Source organism: Ictidomys tridecemlineatus, chromosome 1 (assembly GCF_052094955.1).
Source record: "Ictidomys tridecemlineatus isolate mIctTri1 chromosome 1, mIctTri1.hap1, whole genome shotgun sequence".
Taxonomy (NCBI): Eukaryota; Metazoa; Chordata; class Mammalia; order Rodentia; family Sciuridae; genus Ictidomys; species Ictidomys tridecemlineatus.
The window spans coordinates 7,924,203-7,945,779 of record NC_135477.1 but is presented as its reverse complement, the minus strand read 5'-3'; the positions used below and the strand labels follow the sequence as shown (position 1 = coordinate 7,945,779).

Genomic DNA, 21,577 nt, shown 5'->3' with positions numbered 1-21,577 from the left:
TTCAGATTTTGGGACATTTATGGATTTCACATTTTCAAATCTGGGTGTTCAATCTGTCATAGCTTTAGGCTTTGATCACTCTAAGCCTCAAATGCCTCATTTATAATATAAAGATAATATGATATGAGACGTCCTATTTTAAATTAGATATGTGTGAAGTGTTTAACACACTTCATGGTGTAATAGTTCTCAGTAGATGGTAAAACTCGTCTTAAGTGCCCTAGTCAGACCAGACCCATGTGGTAATCTCAGAGGGCACCTTGACACATACATCTTACTGGAGATACAGTTTGCTAATGCAATTGAGATACTCTGAGCCAGACATTTTGGGAAATACTGGACTGGTCCACTGATAGGGCATTCAGGGATTCCTTGATGGCAAGGGTATTCTTGTCCACGTTGAGGTTTTACCAGTGTCAGGACAGCCTGTAGAAGCAGCTTACCAGGCATTGCAAGCACCCTGAAGTGTATTACCTAAAATTCCAGAATAATTACTTTACATGGTTGCAAAAACCTCCCTTTTTATTTTAACAGTCTGAGTTCCAAGTATAATTTATTTCTATACTATCAGCTCTGTCATGCTACGTTGTCTTCAGGTTTATAATCACTAGACATCACTTGAGCATACTCAAACTGCATGTGTGGAGATATAAAGCCATGGACATGCAGTCAATCCAAGACCCAGAAGATTGAGCATGGCACACCTGACCAGAGCCTGCACAGCCCATGCTGTCATCCCCATGCTATACTCAGGAAACTGAGGCACTTGGAGGGCAGGTTTTCAAGGTCATGTTACTAGTATGGTACCAAAATTACAGGTTTTTGTCTTAGTTTTTGGTCTTGCATTTCATTGTACTCAAGTCTTATCTCAGAGCCAGCTTCCACATAGCTCACAGCAAAGACAGAAGGCGAGAGAGGTTTGAGGAGGCTGTTGATCTTCTCTGCAGGAAACACCCAGGAAACAGTGTTTACATGTGTATGTATACATATACATATAATACACACATTTATATATGTGTATATAAATATATACACATGTACACCTGGGGGTCAGATGTACTAACAAGTGTAATCACAAAGACAGTTTTAGAAATACCTGGGGTGAGTAATTTTTTTGAAACTTAGAAATTTGATCCTAAAAACCACCATTAACTATATAAGCTTTGATTAAAGTTAGTAGTAGGGTTTTATGTATTTCATCTCATTAGAATGATTTGGGTTTGCTTTGCATATGTTCATTTATTTCTTACCTCTGGAAGGTAAAAACCAGACTTCCTCCTTACTTCTTTCAGTTTGTCGAACATGCTCTTCATGCCAGGCCCTGGGCTCACAGTGTATTTAGGGAACTAATATAATAATAATAACTAATAATAAAGAGCAGCAACAGTGTGCTCTTTAGGGAAGGAAACACAACCACTATCCCTTTTCTGCCTTGTGTGTACTTACTGGAATAGACAACATGGATGGTGGCTGTAGATTTAAATGAACTGAATGTATTTTATGAAAACAGTCTGAATCTCTGAGTTTCACATAAGAAGCCAGAAAAAATTTTCATAACCTTGGTATTGGCATAGAAATAGACAAATTGACTGTATAGAACAAAATAGAAAGGCCAGAAATAGATCCATGCAGGTATGCAAATTGAAATATATTAAAGATGAATTGTAAATAATGAAACTATCCTTACCTCACACCATATGCAGAAAATAGATTTCAGATGTATTAAAGGGATAATGTAAGAAGCAAAACTTTAAAAATCACAGGGGAAAACAGAATAAAACACACAAGAACTAATCATAAAGGATAAAATTGGTGAATCTGACTACCAAATTTCTTTCCCTCAAAAGATGCCAGGAAGTATTTTACTCAGCATTAAAAGAGAATAAAATCATGGCATTTGCAGGTATAAATGGATGGCGTTGGAGAATATCACGCTAAGTGAAGTAAGGCAATCCCAAGAAACCAAAGGCTGAATGTTTTCTCTGATAAGTGGATACTGATCCATAATGGGGCAGGAGGCGAGGCATGGGAGGAATGGAAGAACTTAGGATAGGGCAAGGGAAAGGGAGGGGGCATGGGAGTAGGAAAGATGGTGGAATGAAATGGATATCATTACCCTGGGTACATGTATGACTGCACATGTGGTGTGACTCTACTTTGTATACAACCAGAGAAATGAAAAATTGTGCTCCGTTTATGTACTATGATTGAAATGGATTCTGCTGTCATGTATAACTAATTAGAACAAATAAATTAATTAATTTTTTAAAAGAAGATGCCAGGAAGTAAAAAGATCATAATGGAGAAGATATTTGTGTTACACATAGATTTGAGGGTGTTTGGTTTGTTACCATGTTTCATAACCTATATGTATGTAACTTAGTCTTTTTTATACACATCAAAGTTTGATGTATCACATATCACAGACAGAAGAATCTACAGGGTATTTGCAAACAGTGCCATTTTTCTGCAGTTTATTCCTCCTTTTTGTTTAGGAAAGGCCATTCCTGGGATTATATGAGTACTTGCCCAATCAAGAGTCTGTCTTAACATTCAGCACAGATTATTATATTTATTTGTCTGTTCTCCCTGCAGGATGCCATAAATCAGAAGGACAGGGAACTCTTGACTATAATGTTCAGTGTGATGTCTGCATTGCTCAGCATAGTGCCTGGCATATACTAGCCGCTCAATAAATGTCTGGGTGAATAGATAAGTTAGGCATGAGAATCATTTCAGTCTATAATAAACATCTTGTGCCTAGATTTCCAGGAAATTGCTTATAACTCTAAATATTATTCATTTCTCACTCGCTAAATCACTCACATTTTTTACCCTCAAAAATATCAGAGTGGTATGAGTTTTTTTAGTGTGGTTTTTTAAAGTTTTTTTTCTGTTTTCTATAACCTTAAAGAAAGTGGTATCTGTTATTGGGTTTTTTAGTAAAGTCACATTAATAAAGTCACTCAAAGGGGGTGCTTCAAATATTCCTTCATTACTTTGCATTTAATATCATGTGATGCCTTGAGACCATGTGCAAAATCAGAATTTTCTTTTTTTATACATACATTTATTTTATTTATTTTTATGTGGTGCTGAGGATGGAACCCAGGGCCTCACATGTGCTAGGCATGCACTGTACCGCTGAGCCACAACTCCAGCCCCAGAATTTTCTTAATTCTAGCAAATAAAGAATATAAAGTTTTGCTATTAGAGTTTAATTTAAGCTTAATTTTCATCATAAAAGAGAATTGAAAATAATTGTTAATAACACTCAGATTTTTAAATCTGACTTTGAGATATTAAAACTTGACAATTATTAAATCTTGACAATTATAAAGAATTACATGAGCTTTGAATTTTTCTGAGAAAAGAGCAATCTTGTAATGTCTTAGTTCATTTTTGGATTGGAGATTTTAAAGTATTTTAGAAATGAGTATAAATTTCCTTTGGGATATATTTTGAATCTGTCAGAGTTATATCTCCTAAAAGGACCAAAGCTGTCTCAAGAGATCCTAACTCTCCATCTTGGGCCTTGAATGTTACAGGGGCTCCAACACCAAGTGGCTCATGTGGCCACCCAGCTGGAAGCTGCACGATTACTGATATACAACGCTGCTAGGCTTGTAGAAACTGGAAGACCATTCATCAAAGAAGCATCTATGGCCAAATATTATGCAGCAGAGGTATAAAAAAAAAAAAAGGAATTTTTTATTTTTACCTTTCCACTTAAGAATGTTGACTGAACTTAGGTTTTTTTTCAAGTAGGTAACATGGACTTTTCACTTCTGACAGTTGAAAAGCAAAAAAGCAAAGCTACCCTAGGAGAACATTTTAATTCTGTGGGGTCTTGTGTTTCCATGAGTAGTCAGTTCAGGTAGCCCACCCTAACAAGTCCACAGAGGCACCTCCTGTGAGCAGTGGTGTCAGGCCCATGGTTTAAGGTTGGGGCATGGAAGATGAGGTGTTAGCAAATGAGATTAAAAGCGCAAAGAAAAAAATTGTCTGTGTTTAATGTTTTCTGCTCATACTTAACATTTAAGGAGTTAGAATTTGGCTGGAGAAATTAGCCACATCATCGAACAGCTATTTCCCAGTCTTGACAATATGTCTGATTTATTTTAAATACTCATTTAAGCTCTCCAGTCCCTAAATTTATCCTCCTACCTTAACCTCCCTTGTATTCCAACTAATGCATCCAGCCTGTGCTTAATCTGCCCATCTACCCAGTGCACCAGTCAGAAACCTCAGTGTCATCTTAACATTCTACTTCTTCCCCATGTTAAATCCGTCATCCGTTCTTGTAGATCTGCCCACAAAAGATTTCTTGAATTTATGTACTTTTCTCTCCCTGGAACATCTCCATCCAAGCAAGACATGTCATTTCTTCACCAAACTACTGCAGTCACCTAACTGCTATCATGGTTCCTGTTGCTGACTCCAAAGTATCTATGAGGTCATGTCACTCTCCACTTTAAACCTTTACTTCATTGCCTTCTCATACAAATATTTTTGTGTTAGTTTTCTATCACCACTACTGCAAATAACCAAAAATGAAATGGCCTAAAACAATATAACTTTATTGTATCCCACTTCTGGTGGTCAGAAGTCTGAGATGGGTCTAACTGGGATCAAATTGAGATGTTGGCAAGGCTGCCTTCCTGGAGACTCCCAAGGAGAATGTGATTCCAGCTTAGGCAGGCTGCTTGCATTCCTCAACTTCTTCCTCCTGTACTGTCTATACAGCCAGTGCTGTAGCAGAGTTGAAGCTCTCCCACACTTCCTGTTGCCTTCAGTGATTGACTACTTTGCCTTTCTCTGCCCCTTATTAAAAAACCTTGTGATGACATTAGATCCACCCAGATGATCCAGAATAAAATCTCCATCCCAAGGTCTTTAATATAATCACAGTGGCAAAGACATTGCCATGTGAGGTAGCTTATTCTGTTCCTGAGGATTAGGCTGTGGGCATCCTGGAGGGACCAGTACCAATAGTCAAGCTGCTCACCCTCCTCTAAGGCCGGCCTACCCCTCCATTCTCTTTATCACAGCTTTCCCTGATCCCAGCCCATCAGCTCTCTCTCTCAGGTCCCTGAGGATGATGAGCCCCTTCTCCCCGTGGCACCTTTGCATGTGTTGTTTCTCAGATTAAAACATGCCCTGTAACTCCTATTTAGGTCTCAGGCTGTCTCCTCCAGTATCCCACCATGTAAATCACATCACTTTCCCAGCAAGCTCCTCTTTTGCCCTATGCAGTTTATCAGTTTCTATGCTTTTGGTTTAATGTCTTTCTCTACATGACCACCAGGACCAAAGGGGCAGTGACTGCTCACTGCCAACCATTCTATACCCACAGACAGGCAGAGTATGCAGTATAAAGGACACCCTTGACAAATGTCTGCTAATAAATGATACCTAGTGGCAAGCATATGAGTGTGAACAATTCTTTGGTTTTCTGGGTTGGGGGGCGTAGGTCAGGTGGAGTGATTGCCTAGCATTCCAGTACTGCAGAAGACAAACAGAACACCAATATTCTGATTTTCTTAAGGAAAAAGGAATTTTGCAAATTAATAGGATACTTATATTAGAGAGAATGGTACCAAAAAATGCTAGTTTATAAAACAACTTCAGTACTTCCAGTTGCCAGTAATAATAAAACCATGTTACTAAAATAGCATAACAAGTGTTTATAATCATAAATTATGCGGTGTCAGTGTGTAACTTGCTGCTTGTTTTTTGGTAGATTGCAGGGCTAACAACTAGTAAATGTATTGAATGGATGGGAGGAGTAGGCTACACAAAAGATTACCCTGTGGAAAAATACTTCCGAGACGCAAAGATTGGTAAGTAGATTTTTTTTTACATTTTATTTTGTTGTTATTTTGGCATTTGAGCTACTATATTTGTTGATTTTATTTTACTGGTACCTTGGCATAAGTAGTTTTAATCTCAGTATATGTTTATTGGCTCTCTTGTAGCTGGATTTTTTTTTTTGCCCACCTCTTCTATCTGAAAAATGAATTTGTATTTTAAAAACATCAATTTGTCTTTTTAAGTGCCTCAACAGGCCTTTGAGTAAAACTGCATGAAGATCTACTATCTTAATTTTTCTTTTACTAAAAGTCTTAATATTTGTGACTAGTGTGATTTAATACTGTTTTTTGAAGTAGGGTTCTAATTTCAGAAGCTAAGTGCCCTATCAGGCTGGAGTGGTCCAGTGCTCTACCACCTGAAAGGAAAATAAACACACCAGCTCAGACGCCACATGTTCCTCAGAGACAGTCAGAGCTTATGCATTGATGGTTTAGGAACCAAAATCTTCAATTGCTCCATGCTGATTCTGGACATTTTATAAGCCAAGGAAAATTGTCATCTTCCCTTGGTCAAAATGACTTTGTCCAGTACTTCCATATACTGGGGACATTAAATAATGTGACTAGCAATGGATTTGAGCAACTACAGAGGTAGTGTTTATAGTTTTGTCTTTGACTCTTAGCTGTGGGTCCCTTCCTAATTGTTCCTTTTGCTTCCTCTCATTTAAGGTACAATCTATGAAGGAACTTCCAATATCCAGCTGAACACCATTGCAAAGTACATCGACCAGGAATACTGATGGCCCTGGGTCTGGGCCCCTCCTGAATGCCATTGGTCTAACATTCTAAACTCCTGTGCATTGTTGGGGGTATTAGGCTCCATGGCATTGTGGTGTTTTATTGAGGTCCCCAGTCCAGGTCTGTGGCCTTGGCCTTTTCCCTTTATGGGCACAGGAGATCATTTTTTAATTTGGGAAGAAATGCATCCATATTTTCTCCAAAATTGACTTAAAACTTAATATTTATATTATCACTGTAATTTCAGAGTATGCAGAAGCTTTGTTCCGTCAACATTTGGAAAAATGAAGAATCAAAGTATTAAAAAAGTAGTTATTTTATATTTCTTCTAAATCTTATATATTACTGCATCAGAGAAACATTTGTTACAGTCAACGATTTTTATTCGATACTTTATAGATTTTATTGTAAGTAGCCAAATGAGGCCAAGAATGATAGAAATTTATTTGGAAAAAAAAATCTAAAACTTCTTAAAAAAAAATCAGTGAATGGGTGGAAATTAAGGGTGTAACTTTATAGGTCTTATAATAAAGCAATATAATTTGCCACTTTAATTAACCTATATAAAAACTGCATTTCATAATGGTTTCAGATGATCATTTTAAAAATCTGTCTTTGCATTAATTTTCAACTATGAAGTTCAAATGAAGTTGTTTTAACTGAAAATATTTAAAATTGTAATATTCATTCTTTTTTGCACTATTTTCAATAATATAATTTCTCTGTGTATGTGTTTTGTTTTTGTTTTGTTTTGTGTGTGTATGTGGTACTGGGGATTGAACCCAGGGCCTTATCCATTCGAGGCAAGCACTCTACCAACTGAGCTATATCCCCAGTCCTCTCTCTGTGTTTTGATTGAATGCTCTTTTCTCAAACTTTGTAATTTGGCTTCATCCTAAATAGTAACTAATTCAAAAATTGGGTTTTGGTTCAGTGATTCTCAAGAAAGAGAGATGTTGCCTCCATTAAGAAGCACATCAAAATCTTATAAGGAATGAGGGATAGAAGGGAGCTGTAGAGTTTGAAAAATCATAATCAACTTAAAGCAATTTTATATTTTGGAAGATATAAAATATTTACTTTATAAATAAATAAAAGTAAATATTTTTCTACAATACAAATGACAGAAAGGTGGATCCCAACAAAATACATAGCAGGCAATGCCATTCCTTCCATATAGGGAGTCTCAGCAGGAAAAAACCCTCCAGGGTGGATCCTAAGTTCTCACAGAAGGACAACAGATGAGAGTTTTGTATTCTCTGAAAAACAGACATGGGTCAAACATGAGAATTGTTCTAAGTCTCATGCAATTTCACTGAAAGTAATCATTATTATTTTACATTTTTTTACTTTAATGAAAGGATAAATACTAAGAAAGCCTAACATTTTCAAAGTAATTTTGCTTTACACATTCATGTTTATTGAATTGTGTTAATTTCTGCAATGCAAATCATAGTTGAGTATTCAAAGTTGTGTAAACACAATTCAGGTAGGAATTACATTAAAATATTAGAAAGAAATAAGGACAAATTTAGACCTTGGTCCAAAGAGAGAGTCTGCTTTACGTTCAGATAGGAAGATGATGGAAACCCCATCCAGTCTTTCAAAACAAAAAGACAGTCATTTGGTAAGAGTAGGGGGTCAGTTAACTACCCTGGAAGTGGGTGAAATGCCCTGGGTGGCTTGGATATTTTTCGTCTCTGATGATGTGGAAGAGAGGTGGATATTACAGACGATGGAGGAAGAGCCGATATTAGTAAACAGAATCCCACCCTCTTCCTGTACAGTCAGAAACTTGTGAAAGTGCAATTAACCTCATGTTTAAATTTGCAGCATCAGAGGCTGCCATATATATCTGGACAATGAATGTATATTTAGGAATAATGAAGTTCTAATTTGTGATGTATACTTTGTGCATGTCACAGAGAATAGTCAAAATTAATCATTTTCTATATTCTTGTTATTATATGATCTTATCATCTTCTGTTAGTGTATCATTGTGTTGTTTAACCAGAGAAGATACTGTGGGTTTTCCCTGTGCTTCTTTCATTATAGCTTTTCTTCTGATAACCATGACTTTGGGATCTTTAAAATTTTCTATCTTGAGTTTGTGTCTGGTGGAGATCCAGCCTCCTGAAGCCTGTTGTTATTGTTTGTTACTTTGAGGATTGGGCTATTAGTTTGAGGATGGGGATTAGAAAGTAGAGAACTATTTGACCATATTTGGGGGCTGGGGGAGCTGGTCTTAACCCAGCTGCCATATTAGTATTGTTAGAGAATTCATCCATGAAAATGAATCGGTTATCAAGAATTTTAGAATCATGGAAGGTTAGACCTAGAAAGACCTTAGAGAACAGCCCAGACATTTCCTCATTTTTAAAGTGAAGGATCATAGCCTTTGCTCTCCCAAGATTATGCAGGCACAAAGACAAGAATCCAAATACACTATTAATACTGTCCCTGTTCCAACAGATCTTGGATTTCTTCCCTGCTATTGTGTGTTGGTTTATTTTAGATTTAACTGGTGAAGAATAAACATTTCAAGTATTAGGATTCATCGGTGTCTCACTTACATATATTAATCACTTGCTAAAGGCACTGGCATTTAACATGCTCTCCTAGGTTGTAGCTGGGATCAAACATGAAGATTATTGTATGTGATCGTTTGACTTCATTGTTATTCTGTAGTTTAGTAAATGCATTAGTTGTATTCTCGCTGCTTTATTTATGCTGATCTTTCATAAAGTGAAAGTTTTATTTTAATGGTTTTTATCAGAATGTATTCACTATTACAAAATCAATATTTTATGATGAATGAAAACATAATGCACTAAATTAACTGGAGATTTTTGCTACTTTAATAAGATAAAATCGTTTACACATTTAGATGAAGAAAATAATGTAATCTTCCTGCAAGATAGATGCAACACCTTTGTTTACCAAGTCAATAGCTCACCTCTCCTGTAAACCAAGTTTAAATTCATGACACTAAAGAAAAATTTACCAATGTCCTCTACCTGCCCCCTGGCAAAATAATTAGCTCTTGAGTAGAAAAGTCACCTCTTTTGAGCATATCCTCATGGTTCATATATTATCTGACTGATATTTAAGCCTGTGGCTTATGATTTACTTTTAGAAACTTTATGTTATTGTACTTTTTACTCAGTGGTACACTACAGTCTAAAGCCATAGAAGATTTCAGCTTATCTGAGCCACTGTTTCCTACATTATTTTAAAAATCCAGATTTTCCTTTTGTCATTCAGCAACATGTTTGAGTAATTACTATATTGGAGGTATTGTGGGCTCTGACCTGCCATTGTAAATGAATTAGAACAGCTCCTTATTTAAATGTGTGCCCACCTTTTTAATGTTAATACACCTGTCTTTTTAATGTTTTCATTGGTGTATCCTCCTAAAAAGATGGAGTAGAAAACTACCAAGGTCAACCCAATTCAGAAGTACCCCCTCAGATCTGTTAGAATGACAAGTGCTAACACCTCTTAAGCTTCCCATGTGCCTGTGCCAACTGTCATACTTCACTTTTGGTACATATTGACTCATATAGCCTATGAGTTGGATGCTCTTATATCCCATTTTACAGGCAAGGAGACTGGGGCATAGAGAATTTCAATAAGATGCTCATTGGTACATGGCTGGAAAAGTATTGAAAAATAAATGAACTACAGAGTGCCAAGGTGCCATCTCCTCTAGAGTTTCAACAGCAACATGCTCTATGCCACAGGTGACTTTTTCTTTTTGGTACCAGAGGTTGTTTCCAGGGGCACTCTAACATTGAGCTAAAGAGCTAAATCCCCAAACCTTTTTATTTTTTTATTATTATTTTGTTTAATTTTAAGATAGGGTCTTGCTAAATCACTTAGAGCTTCACTAAGTTACTGAGACAGGCTTTGAACTTGTGGTCCTCCTGCCTTAGTCTTCTGAGCCAATGGCATTATAGGCATGAACTACTGAACCCAGCCACAGACGACTCTTCATATGAAAAAAAATTTTAAGAAAATAGTAACTAAAAGCTACCCTGCTGTGTGAAGAATGACAAGAGAATATGATAAAAATCTGAGTGGTGGCTACGGGTTGTTTAAATTGCAGGTATTTGTTACAGATAGCTCCCAATATAAAGAAAACATAATATTAACAACAGCAAAAAATAAAAATCGGATGTGGTGGTGCACATCTGTAATCCCAGCAGCTTTGGAGGCTGAGGCAGGATGAGTTCTTAGCCAGCAAGGCGCTAAGCAACTCAGCAAGATCCTGTCTCTAAATGAAATGCAAATAGGGCTGGGGATGTGACTCATCTTGGTAGCTTGGTAGCGTAGTGTGCCCCTGAGTTCAATTCCCCAGTACCCCACTCCCCCCCAAAAAAGAAAAAAATGTGGGGCACATGCCTATAATCCCAGCAACTCAGGAGTTTGAGACCAGCCTCAACAACTTAGTGAGACCCTGTCTTTAAAAAAGGGCAGGGGCTTATGGCTCAGTGGTAAAGCAGCCCTGGTTCAAGCCCCAGTACAAAAGGAAAAAAAAAAAAAAAAACATTCATGGTTAGGGAAAAAACAAGATATGGTAGGAATAATAGCCACACATAGTGGTATTTATAGGTGCCAATGGGTTCAGCCTACCTATTAAAAAATGTTCAGATGAGCAAAAGAAGATTTAAATCCTAGCTACATAAAGTTAGAGACACCTAAAACAAAACAGCACAGTAAGGTTGAAATAAAGGGATGGAAAGACTTTAGAAGCCTGCAAAAACAAAAGCAGGAGTAGCAATGTTAATACGTAGCAAAACTGAATTAAAGCAAAAATAATTTTAAAGGATATCTCATAAAAAGAAAGAATCACCAAGAAGGTCCAATAGTCATGAACTTTATGTCCCTAATCTCCAACAACATAACTTGGAACTATATAGAGCAAAACAAATAGAAATACAATGAAAAAAATTGACAAAGCCATAATCATAGGTACTGACTTAGAAACCTACAAGTCAAATAGGAAGAGGTAAGAACAGATGTAGAGGATTTGGATAGCATAATTAAAAAGATTGCTATATGGGGAATGCTTTTGTTTCTTTTCTAATGCAAATGAATGGACATTAGAATTTTGACTCAGGAAATTTCCATGAATTTCAAAAAAGACAGAATTTAAGGGCAGCATCATTATACACAATGATAAGCAAATAAATAAAAAGGATATTAAAAGCCAATCGTGACTTTAAATAACCTGGATTAATTAAAAATGTGAAGTATAAATTGTAATCCAGGGCATGACAAGCTCTGCTGTCTCAGGGATGCTGGGAGGATGTATAGAAAGATATGTCAGGGACATCAGTGCAAGTTTGATGCAGGTTGGGTATCCCTTGTCCCAGTGCTTGGGACCAGAAGAGTTTTGGACTTCAGGGTTGCTTTATTAATTTTTTTCAAATTTTATTTATGTATACATAATGAGATATCATGGAGGAGGGCCCAAATAGAAACACAGAATTTATCCATTATATATATGTATGCATGTTATGTGTGTGTGTGTATCCTGTGCACATATCCTTAAGGTAATATAACAAAATATTTTTAATGTGTTTACATTTTGACTGCAACCTGTCACATGAGGTCACGTGTGAAATTTCCTCATGTTGGTGCTCAAAAAGTTTTGGGTTTTGGAGCATTTCAGACTTTGAGATTAGGGATGCTTAGCCCTGTAGTGAAAAGTTAGAAATGACTAATAAGAATAAATGAATAAAACATGGAAATACACACTGTACATTCTTTTCAGCAGTTTAATAGAATAAGATTCACGTATGGAGATAAAATCATCAAGTCACACTTTTAAGAAAATGATGAACCACCCAGTATTTGTACAGAACAGTACAAACTATTTTTATTTCTGTATGTATGAGCATATATGTACAAATCCTTTGGAAAATAATGTTGCCACACTGAGAGCTGCACTTGATTTGGGGGCCTGTGCTAGGACTAGGAATATCATCTATACTATTGGTATCATCTATACTATTTGAATTTTTATAATGGAAATATATTCTTATATAACTGTAATCGGGAATAAATTAACAGTTATAATAGGGTCACTGAAATTTTTCACTTTTGTTCCTCATTTTTAACTGATCTTTCTGCTTCTCTCAAATAGCTACAGCCAAGAAGACAGCCCCTTCAGCCTCCCAGGAACATAACTGGCACAGAAGGAGGGAAAAGGACAGAAATATAATCCCCAACGGGAGGATGCCATGTCTATATATAAACAGCTCTATCCAGGTTCAACTGCTTGTCCTGTGGGCAGAGCAATGTGTGTCCTACTGTGCTTCCCAGGGCCTCCCAGATGGGCTTGCAGGCAGGCACAGGCATGGCCATCAGCACTGGCCTGGGGCTACAAGTCTCAGAATTCACTGTGCTTTAGAAGAGCTTTGAGGGTCCTAGAAGAGCAGACTGAAGCATAGCCCTCTAAGTTTTCAAGTCATTGGCCTAGTGTTCTTCTCAGGCCTGTCCTGGCAGGATATGCAGCAAGCTTTGGAAATTTTTTTCTGAAGTGCAGAAAGATTAGGGTAGGAGATCTGGGATCTTACAGGGTTACTAATGGTGTAGAGGAAGATGGAGATCTCAGGTAGTGTGGAATGGCCACCTCCTGGGATTTCTGCTCCCAAATGACCAGGTTGCTGTAAAAAAAGGTCTCACTTCTGGATCTAGGAGTCCTAGGACTGGGTCTGAAGGGTCCTGGGAATCAGCCTGTTTAAGAATCCCCCAAGAGATTCTCATCACATATGAAAGCTTGAGCAGGATATTCAAAATGACTCTAGCCCTAAGTCCACATTCCTGTCCATCTTCTTCCCCAGTACCCAAATCAGTAAGACCAACTCAGTAAACCCTGGAGTTCCCTAAAGCCCTGCCTGCTTAGAGAGGAAGAAGGGGGAAGGAGCAGCCCAGCAGGTCCTCTGTGTCTTCCTGAGTTGAGTGTCCTTACCCACTCCCCACACACCCTCCCAAGGTGCTCCTGGGAAGTCCCACACTATCTGCTTTCCTGCTTCTACAGAACCAGGGCTATTTAGGGCAAGGTGTTCAAAGTTCCCAAGAGGCTCATTGGGGCTCACTTTCATGAATTTTCACCTTTGTTATCAAGATTTAGAAGCTGCTGATAAAATAACTCACTGTGGGTTTGGTGTTTTTAAACCAAACCACTTCTCAAAGAGATTAATTTTTTTTTCCTTTTGGAAATGCAAACTAATAGTAAAGTAACTCCAGGCTGTAAGGTTTTGCCCCCTTGGAGGGTTAGGGAGTCTGAAGGGAGTACTTCCGGTTAAGTGGACAGCCCCTTCCAGTCTTGATTTATTCTGTGCTCTGTCATGTAACAGAAACCCATCAGTGTATAATGTATGTACAGTTCCTTCACACATTAACGCTCCATCTTGCCAACCTGATTGATTTTTCCAAGTAGACAAAGGCTAAGGATATGCTTATTGATTGCTGCTGAGCTCATTTTAAACTTATTTGTAAAGACGAGCATTTTGAGACTGAAGCAAACCAGTGGGCAAAACATCTTGGAAATTACTCAGGGTGAAATGTCTCAATGTAAAACAGTTGCCAGATATAGAAAGATATAGGTTTGGTTTTGTATGTTTATTTTTTACATTACATAAAATATTTTGATTCTGTCAAATTACTATGATATTCTTACAAACAACTTCTTATTTGATGTGGACATTCATGCTGCATTTCAGTTAATGCACTTCTTGCCCCAGTTGACCCTATTAGTTTTTGCCTCATGGTTGCTGATTTTTCAGTCAGAGTAGTCTCCAGAAGAGTAAGCATTTCTAAACTAGTTTACTTTCTCATCTTTGACTAGCAATACAGAGGCTGTAGAACTCCATCCAAAGGAAACACTGCAGCATCACCCTGGCCCCTTGGAGGAAGTCATTGTGCTCTGTGTGTGAAGGCAGAATAACCCCCTGGCATCTAAAGCAACAGCTCTTGAAAGACCATCCTCGTGCCTCTTAGCTCATGCCCAGCAGGAAAGGGGAGGACTCTCGTTGTTGGCGCACTGTTTGGTGGTTGGTTTGAGGCTCTTAGGTCATTTCTCTTAGCACTCATCTCTTTTTTGCTCTTTGGACATGTCTTATGCTGCTGACTTCTATCATTTTTTTGGTCCCTAATTCCTGCACCATTCCCTTCTATGATTTCATGGTCATTTCAGCAGACCCCATGTAACAGAGGTCACTAGACATCTCCACCTTCTCTGCAGTGCTTTCTGAAGGGTGAAAAGGCCTCCCTGGTGCTCCTGGGCCTAGGGCTAGCCTATAGTTGCAGGCTCATTCATGGGTACATTCTTTCTAGCTTTGTGTTCTGAGCTCCACTTAGTATGTTTTATTTCTAATATGATCTTGCCATATACTATGGTCCACAGGATTATTTTTAAATGTGATTATTTTAAATGTGATTTTATTCAAAGTGTAAAAAATTAGAGGCTAGCTTGTGCAACTTAGCAAGATGCTGTCCCAAAAAATAAAAAGGGCTATTGATGTAATTCAATAGTACAGTCACCATTCAATCCCCAGTATAAAACAACAATAACAACAACAACAAAAAAAAACTTCTGTTCAATGTCAGACTGGAAGTCCTAATTAAGTAATAAGACAAGAGAAAGAAATAACAGGTATACTGATTGAAAAGGAAGAAATAAAACTCTTTTTTATTTATCTTATTTGCAGATGACATGATAGTCTATGCAGATTATTCAAAAGCACCAACAAGACAAAAACTTCCTGAAGCTACTAAGTGATTATAGCAAGGTTGCAGGATACAAGGCTAATATATAAGTTGTTCACTTTCTTGTGTACTTGCAATGACAAGTGGGATTTGAATTAGAAACCAATACCATTAACACTAGCATTCCCCAAAATGAAATACTTCAGCATAAATCTTAACAAAATGTGTACCGGATCTATATGAAGAAAACTATAAAATTCTAATAAAAATCAAAGAAGAACTAAATAAGTGGAGAGATAGTCTATGTTCATGGATAGGAAGACTCAATACTGTCAAGATGTTAGTTCTTCCCAAATTAACCTACAGATTCAATGCAATCCATATAAAAATCTCCAGTAAGCTATTTGTGAATATTGACAAACTGATTCTAAAGTTATGTGGAGAAGCAAAATATCTAGAAACACAACATTGAAGGAGAACAACAAACTTGAGGAATTGAAACTACAACCTGAAGGCTTAACTATAGAGCTGCAGTAATCAAGTTGGTTCAGTCTTGGTTGAAGGACAAATAGATTGATAGAGCAGAAGAGAGAGCCCAGAAATAGACACAAGTAGATATAGTCACCTAATCTAGAACAAAGGAGTGAAGGCCATACAACAGAGAAAGGATACTCTTTCCAACCAGTGGTACTAAAACAGCTGAACATTCCTATGCAGAAGAAAAAAAAGAATCTAGTCACTGACTTTTTACCCTTAAAAAAAAAATTTAAAATGATCATAGCCTAAATGTAAAACACAAAACTATAAAACTTCTAGGAGCCAGGAGTGGTGGTGCATGCCTATAATTCCAGTGGCTTGGGCTAGGGAGGCTGAGGCAAGAGGATCACATGTTCAGAGCCAGCCTTGGCAACTTAGTGAGGCTATAAGCAATCTAGTGAGACCCTGTCTCAAAATTAAAAAACTTATAAGAGGACTGTGGATGTGGCTCAGTGGTTAGGCTCCCTGGGTTCAATCCCTAGGACAAAAACAAAACAAACTTTGAGGAGAAAATCTAGAAGACCTGGAGTCTGCTGATGATTGTTTAGATACACTACTTAAGACATGACCAACTATACTTTGGGCCTTAAATATCCCTCAAAGGGATACTTGGGTGGTGCATTTGGGAGGTGATGGAAACTAAGAATCCAGGCCAAGTGGGGTCTTCAGGTCCTTGGAGTTATACCCTCAAGGGAGTGGGAGGCAGGACCCAGTCCCTTCCTCTTCCCCTCTCTGCCACAGGCTTTCCACCATCATGTGCTGCAGCCTTGCCACAGGCCCCAAAGCAACAGATTTCATGGACTGAAATCTCTGAAATTACAAGCCAAAATAACTTTATAAGTTAATTATCTCAAGTATTTGTAATAGTGACAGAAAACTGACTAACACATGACCCATCAAAGAATTGATATGCTGAACTTTGTTAAAATTAAAATCTCTGCTCTGCAAAAGACACTCTGAAGAGAACAAACAGGCAGGTCACAGACTCTGAGGGAGTATTTGCAAGAGACACCTATGATTAAGGACTATTATCCAAATATACAAAGACCTCCTAAGACTCAACAATAAGAAAACAGTTCCTTTTAAAAATGGGCCAAAACCATAACAGGCATCTCAACAAAGAAGAAATACAGATGGCAAATAAGCATATGAAAATATGCTCTGCAACACACGTAACCAGGAAATGCAAATTAAAACAAGGTATCAGGAAACACCACAGGGGCAGAAGTCCAAAGCACTGACCACACCAAAACTCCCTCAGAATGTGAAGCAACAGGAACTCTGGTTTACTGCTGGCTAATTGAAACACACTTACCACTTGATCTAGTAATCAGATGTCATGGTATTTACCCAAAGGAGCTGGGCACTCCATGAGTTTGATCACACAAGCCCTTAACAGAGATGTCTGTAGCACCTTTATTTTTAATTACCAAAACCTGGAAGAGGCAACCAAGGTGTCAGTAAGGGGATTCCTCAGGACAGCAGAATATTACTCAGCACTAAAAAAGAAAAAAAAAGTATGATGTAGAAATTTTTAATGAGCTATAAAGCCATGAAAATGTGGAGCAATTTAAATACATTTTACTTAGTGACATTGACTTTTGCCACAGATTGGGCAAAGTCCAATCTGTGGGCAAAGTCCCACATGCTTTTAGTATCCAGCTATATGACATTCTGGAAAAGACAAAAAAATAGAGACCATAAAATGTTCAACAATTGGGCTGGGGATGTGGCTCGAGATAGCGCGCTCACCTGGCATGTGTGTGGCCCGGGTTCAATCCTCAGCATCACATACAAACAAAGATGTTGTGTCCTCCGAGAACTAAAAAATAAATATTAAAAAAAATTCTTTAAAAAAAAAAAAAGTTCAACGATTGCCAGAGGAAGGTAGGGAGGTACGAACATGTAGAGCAGGGCTGACGTTTAGGCCAGTGAAACTATTCTGTTTGGTGCTGTAATGATGAAGACATATCAGACACTTGTCCAGATCCAAAGGATGTACAGTACCAAGTGTGAGCCTAACGTCAACTGTGAGCCTTGGGTGATGTGTCGGTACAGATTCACCAACTGTAACGATTGTGCCACTCTGGGAGGGGGAGGGGTTAACAGGAAGGCTGTGCAGATATGATTGCAGAAATACATGGGATATTTCTTTAGTTTCTTCTCAGTTTTACTATAAATTTTAGAAACTGACTTAAAAAATTGCCGCAGTCCAGCTGGGCAAATAACCCGGAGGTGACAAGCAACTTGAAGGTTGAAACGGGAACTGCTTTATTGCCAGTGAACTCAGTGGGAACTGAGAGAGAACTCAAAGTAGCAGGAGCCGCTTCTCTGCGGGACAGCAGAGGTATATATACTTAACTAATTACACACAGCTTAACTCAATTAACATCTAGATACAGCAGTCAGTCATTAAGGAATCCTCATCATCTCAATGGCTCGCTGGCGTTGCTTCACAAACCACTCCTCCTGGCACAGTGCCAGGCGCCATCTTGACTTGATTTGCATCCTCAACAAAAAGTAGTCTTTTTTAAAGAAGGCTTTTGTTTCCACATCTTCATGCAGGTTGTTATTTCCTGATTCGATTTCTGACATAAGGAGAGCAGAGTTACACACCCCTGGCCAGTTCTGGGGTAGGAATGGAGTGTAGGGTGTCTGCAGCAGAGAGCCCTGCTCCTGCTTCTTAGCCTCCACTGGGGAGTTAGGTTCCAGACCAGAGAGGAGGTGAGGCTCTGTCTCTTTCCCACCCAGCTTTACCCTAAAGCAGCTGGTCTCTTTTGGGTGGGGTGAAGGTAAATCTAAGAAATTGCAACATTTTTGTAGCTTGACAAAGAAGAGATGAGGCCCGGAACCAGGGATTCTTAAGTACTGCCTTTCAAGCACAGAGGAAAAGGGAACCAAATTCTTGAGAAAAAGCAAGGGGCAACTTCAGAAGCAAGCTAAAGTCTGGAACCATCTAGCAGAGCTGACCATGAGGTGGGCAGGATGTAGGAAGAGCCTCTGGGGAAGAACCCAGCAGCCCAGGCACTGGAGAAGCAAGTGGCTGTGGGAACGGGGCTGCAGGACACGGTGGTCAGTGAGGGGAAGGTCGCCACAGCTGCACCACGAAAGGGGTGGACTACTCGTTGACTGAAGGAGGACAGAGCTCTTCAGTTGGGGAGGGGCTGGAATATAGCTCAATTGGTAGAAAGTTTGCCTCGCATACATAAGTCCCTGGGTTCAATCCCCCGCACCACCAAAAAAAAAAAAAAAAAAAGAGTTGGGGAAATTAAACTCAGATGGGTTTTGAAGACTTCAAAAATTAGAATACTTTTTTTTTTCTTGGCTGAGAAAAACTTTAGGAATATTCAGAGACAGGAGGAGGGAGGAGAAGTCAGAACCCTGGGAAGCTCTGGTGGGATCACCTAATTTGGAGTAAAACAGGAAGAATCTTCCCTTTTCCACCCTGTTCCCAGCCCAGCCTCTGGACAGCTGAGAACCACTGGGGCTGGCCAGGAAGCATCTGGTGGGTCGCATTTCTGTTTCTTTTACTTTCTCTTTTCACCCCAGTGGGGTCCCGCTGGGATTGGCTCCAGGGACACAGACATCGTTTGCAACATCAACCAGCAGGGACAGGAGTATTTGTGGTCACTCCTGTTGGTAGGTTTGTAGCTGAACAGAGGAAGTGTAGTTCTTGTCTCCGTGGCTTCACGTGGCTTGAGACGGCGTCCATCAAGGGGCATCCGAGGATCAGTGGATGGTTCAGCGGGTGGTGGATTGATGTGGTTTAAGTGTGCTTCCCAAAGTCCACATGTTGAAATCTTAATTCTTAACCTCAGTGACCACTGTTGGGAGGTGCAACGTAATGGGAGGTGTTTGGTCATGGGGTAGAGCCCTCGTGAATGGATAAATACCTTTTTCCTGGGGGTTCTTGATCTCCTAGAACTGAACGAATTACCATGAGAGCAGGTTGTTCTAAAGCAAAGCTGCCCCTTGTATTTTTTTCTCTTCCTGAATTCATTCACTTGACCTTCCACTTTCCACCATGAATTGAAGCAGCACAAGGCCCTCACCAGACGCAGCTGCCCTGTCTTGGTTTTCCCTACCTCCACAAACCATGGGCCAAAATATGTCTTTTTCATTTATACACTACCTTCTCTCTAGTATTTTGTTATAGCAACAGAAAATGGACTAACACAATTAACTGCAAATGTAAATTTCAGCATGGAGTATGGCAGCCAGCTCTCCATCACCAGTGGGCTTCCTTCACTGGTTTACCTTGAAAGCAGTTCTTCAGTCTGTCAGGTCTTTCACCTCTACTAACACTACAGTCTAACCTAGGGCATTGTCTCCTGCTTGGACTAGCACAGTAGCTTCAGAGTTGGCTTCCATCTTCCATGCTTCCCGTCATCCAATACATTTTCCATCTAGCATCCTGAGACATTCTTTTATTTTTATTTTTGGCTTTTTAAAAATTTTTACTTGTTCATTTTAGTAGAACAAATTTTGGCATATCATCTATACATGGAGTATAACTTCCCATTTTTGTGGTTATACATGATGTAGAGTTATACCAAGCATGTATTCATATATGAACATAGAAAAATTATGTCCAATCCATTCTCCTGTCTTTCCTATTCCCATCCTTCCTGTCTTCCCCTCACTCTGCCCTAACCAATCTGTAAATCCCCCCTTCCATTGTGAGTTACCATCTGCATATCTGAGGGAACATTTGCCCTTTGGTTATTTGAGATTGGCTTACTTCACTTAGCATGGTAAGTTCCAGTTCCATCCATTTACCAGCAAATGCCATAATTTTATTCTTCTTTATGACTGAGTAATATTCCATTGTGTTATGTGCCACATTTTCTTTATCCATTTATCTGTTAAAGAGCACCTAGTTGGTTCCATAGCTTAGCTATTATGAATTGAGCAGTTGTAAACACTGATGTGGCTGCATCACTATACATAGTATGCTGATTTTAAGTTATTTGTGTATATACCAAGGTGTGGGATGGTCACATGAGTCAAATGGTGGTTCCATTCCAAGTTTTCTGAGGAATCTCCATACTGCTTTCCAGAGTAGTTACACCAATTTTCAGTCCCACCAGCAATGTATGAGTGTGCCTTTTCCCCCACATCCTCACTAACATTTATTGTTACTTGTATTCTTGATAATTGCTGTTCTGACTGTAGTGAGGTGAAATCTCAGTGTAGTTTTTTTTTAATTCAGATCTTTAGTAGCAGTCTTTAGAACACTCACTCTAGATTTAAAAAGTAATAATTTGTTAAAGCATGCACAAAAGTGTAACAGTGAATAAAAATCACAACTGACAAATATATTGGTTAACATTCCAAACATGTATAACCAATGAACATGGCCTAGGATTTTTAATTTGCATTTTTAAGACATTCTTTTAAATGTTAGATTATGTCATTCCTCTTCCACGATTTTGCTAGAATAGGGCTGTCCAATATGATACCCACATGTGTCTGTTTAAATTAATTAAGATGAAATAAATTTTAAAATTCAGTTCTTTGGTTACACTAATCACGTTTCAAGTGCTCATTAGCCACCTGTGGCCATGGTCACCGTAGGTCAGTGCAGACGGAGTGTTTCCATTATCCCAGAAAGTTCTGTGCTGCTCTTGAAGATGCACAGCTTCTCCCTCAGAAGAGCAAGCCGTGCCCAGAGCTGCTGACCAGGTAGCTTCCCTGGTCTCCAGGACCTG

At 38.7% G+C, this 21,577-nt stretch overlaps 1 protein-coding gene across 1 annotated transcript in view; it reads left to right on the top strand.

The window, feature by feature from the left end:
* Nucleotides 1-12,709, top strand: part of Acadsb (acyl-CoA dehydrogenase short/branched chain) — a 45,314-nt gene extending 32,605 nt beyond the window's left edge. The window contains exons 9-11 of the mRNA XM_005320745.5: nt 3,549-3,686; nt 5,744-5,843; nt 6,543-12,709. Coding sequence (XP_005320802.2) covers nt 3,549-3,686; nt 5,744-5,843; nt 6,543-6,613 — 309 coding nt within the window. The 3' untranslated portion in view covers nt 6,614-12,709. The remainder of the gene's footprint in view (nt 1-3,548; nt 3,687-5,743; nt 5,844-6,542) is intronic.
* Nucleotides 12,710-21,577: the final 8,868 nt, after the last annotated feature.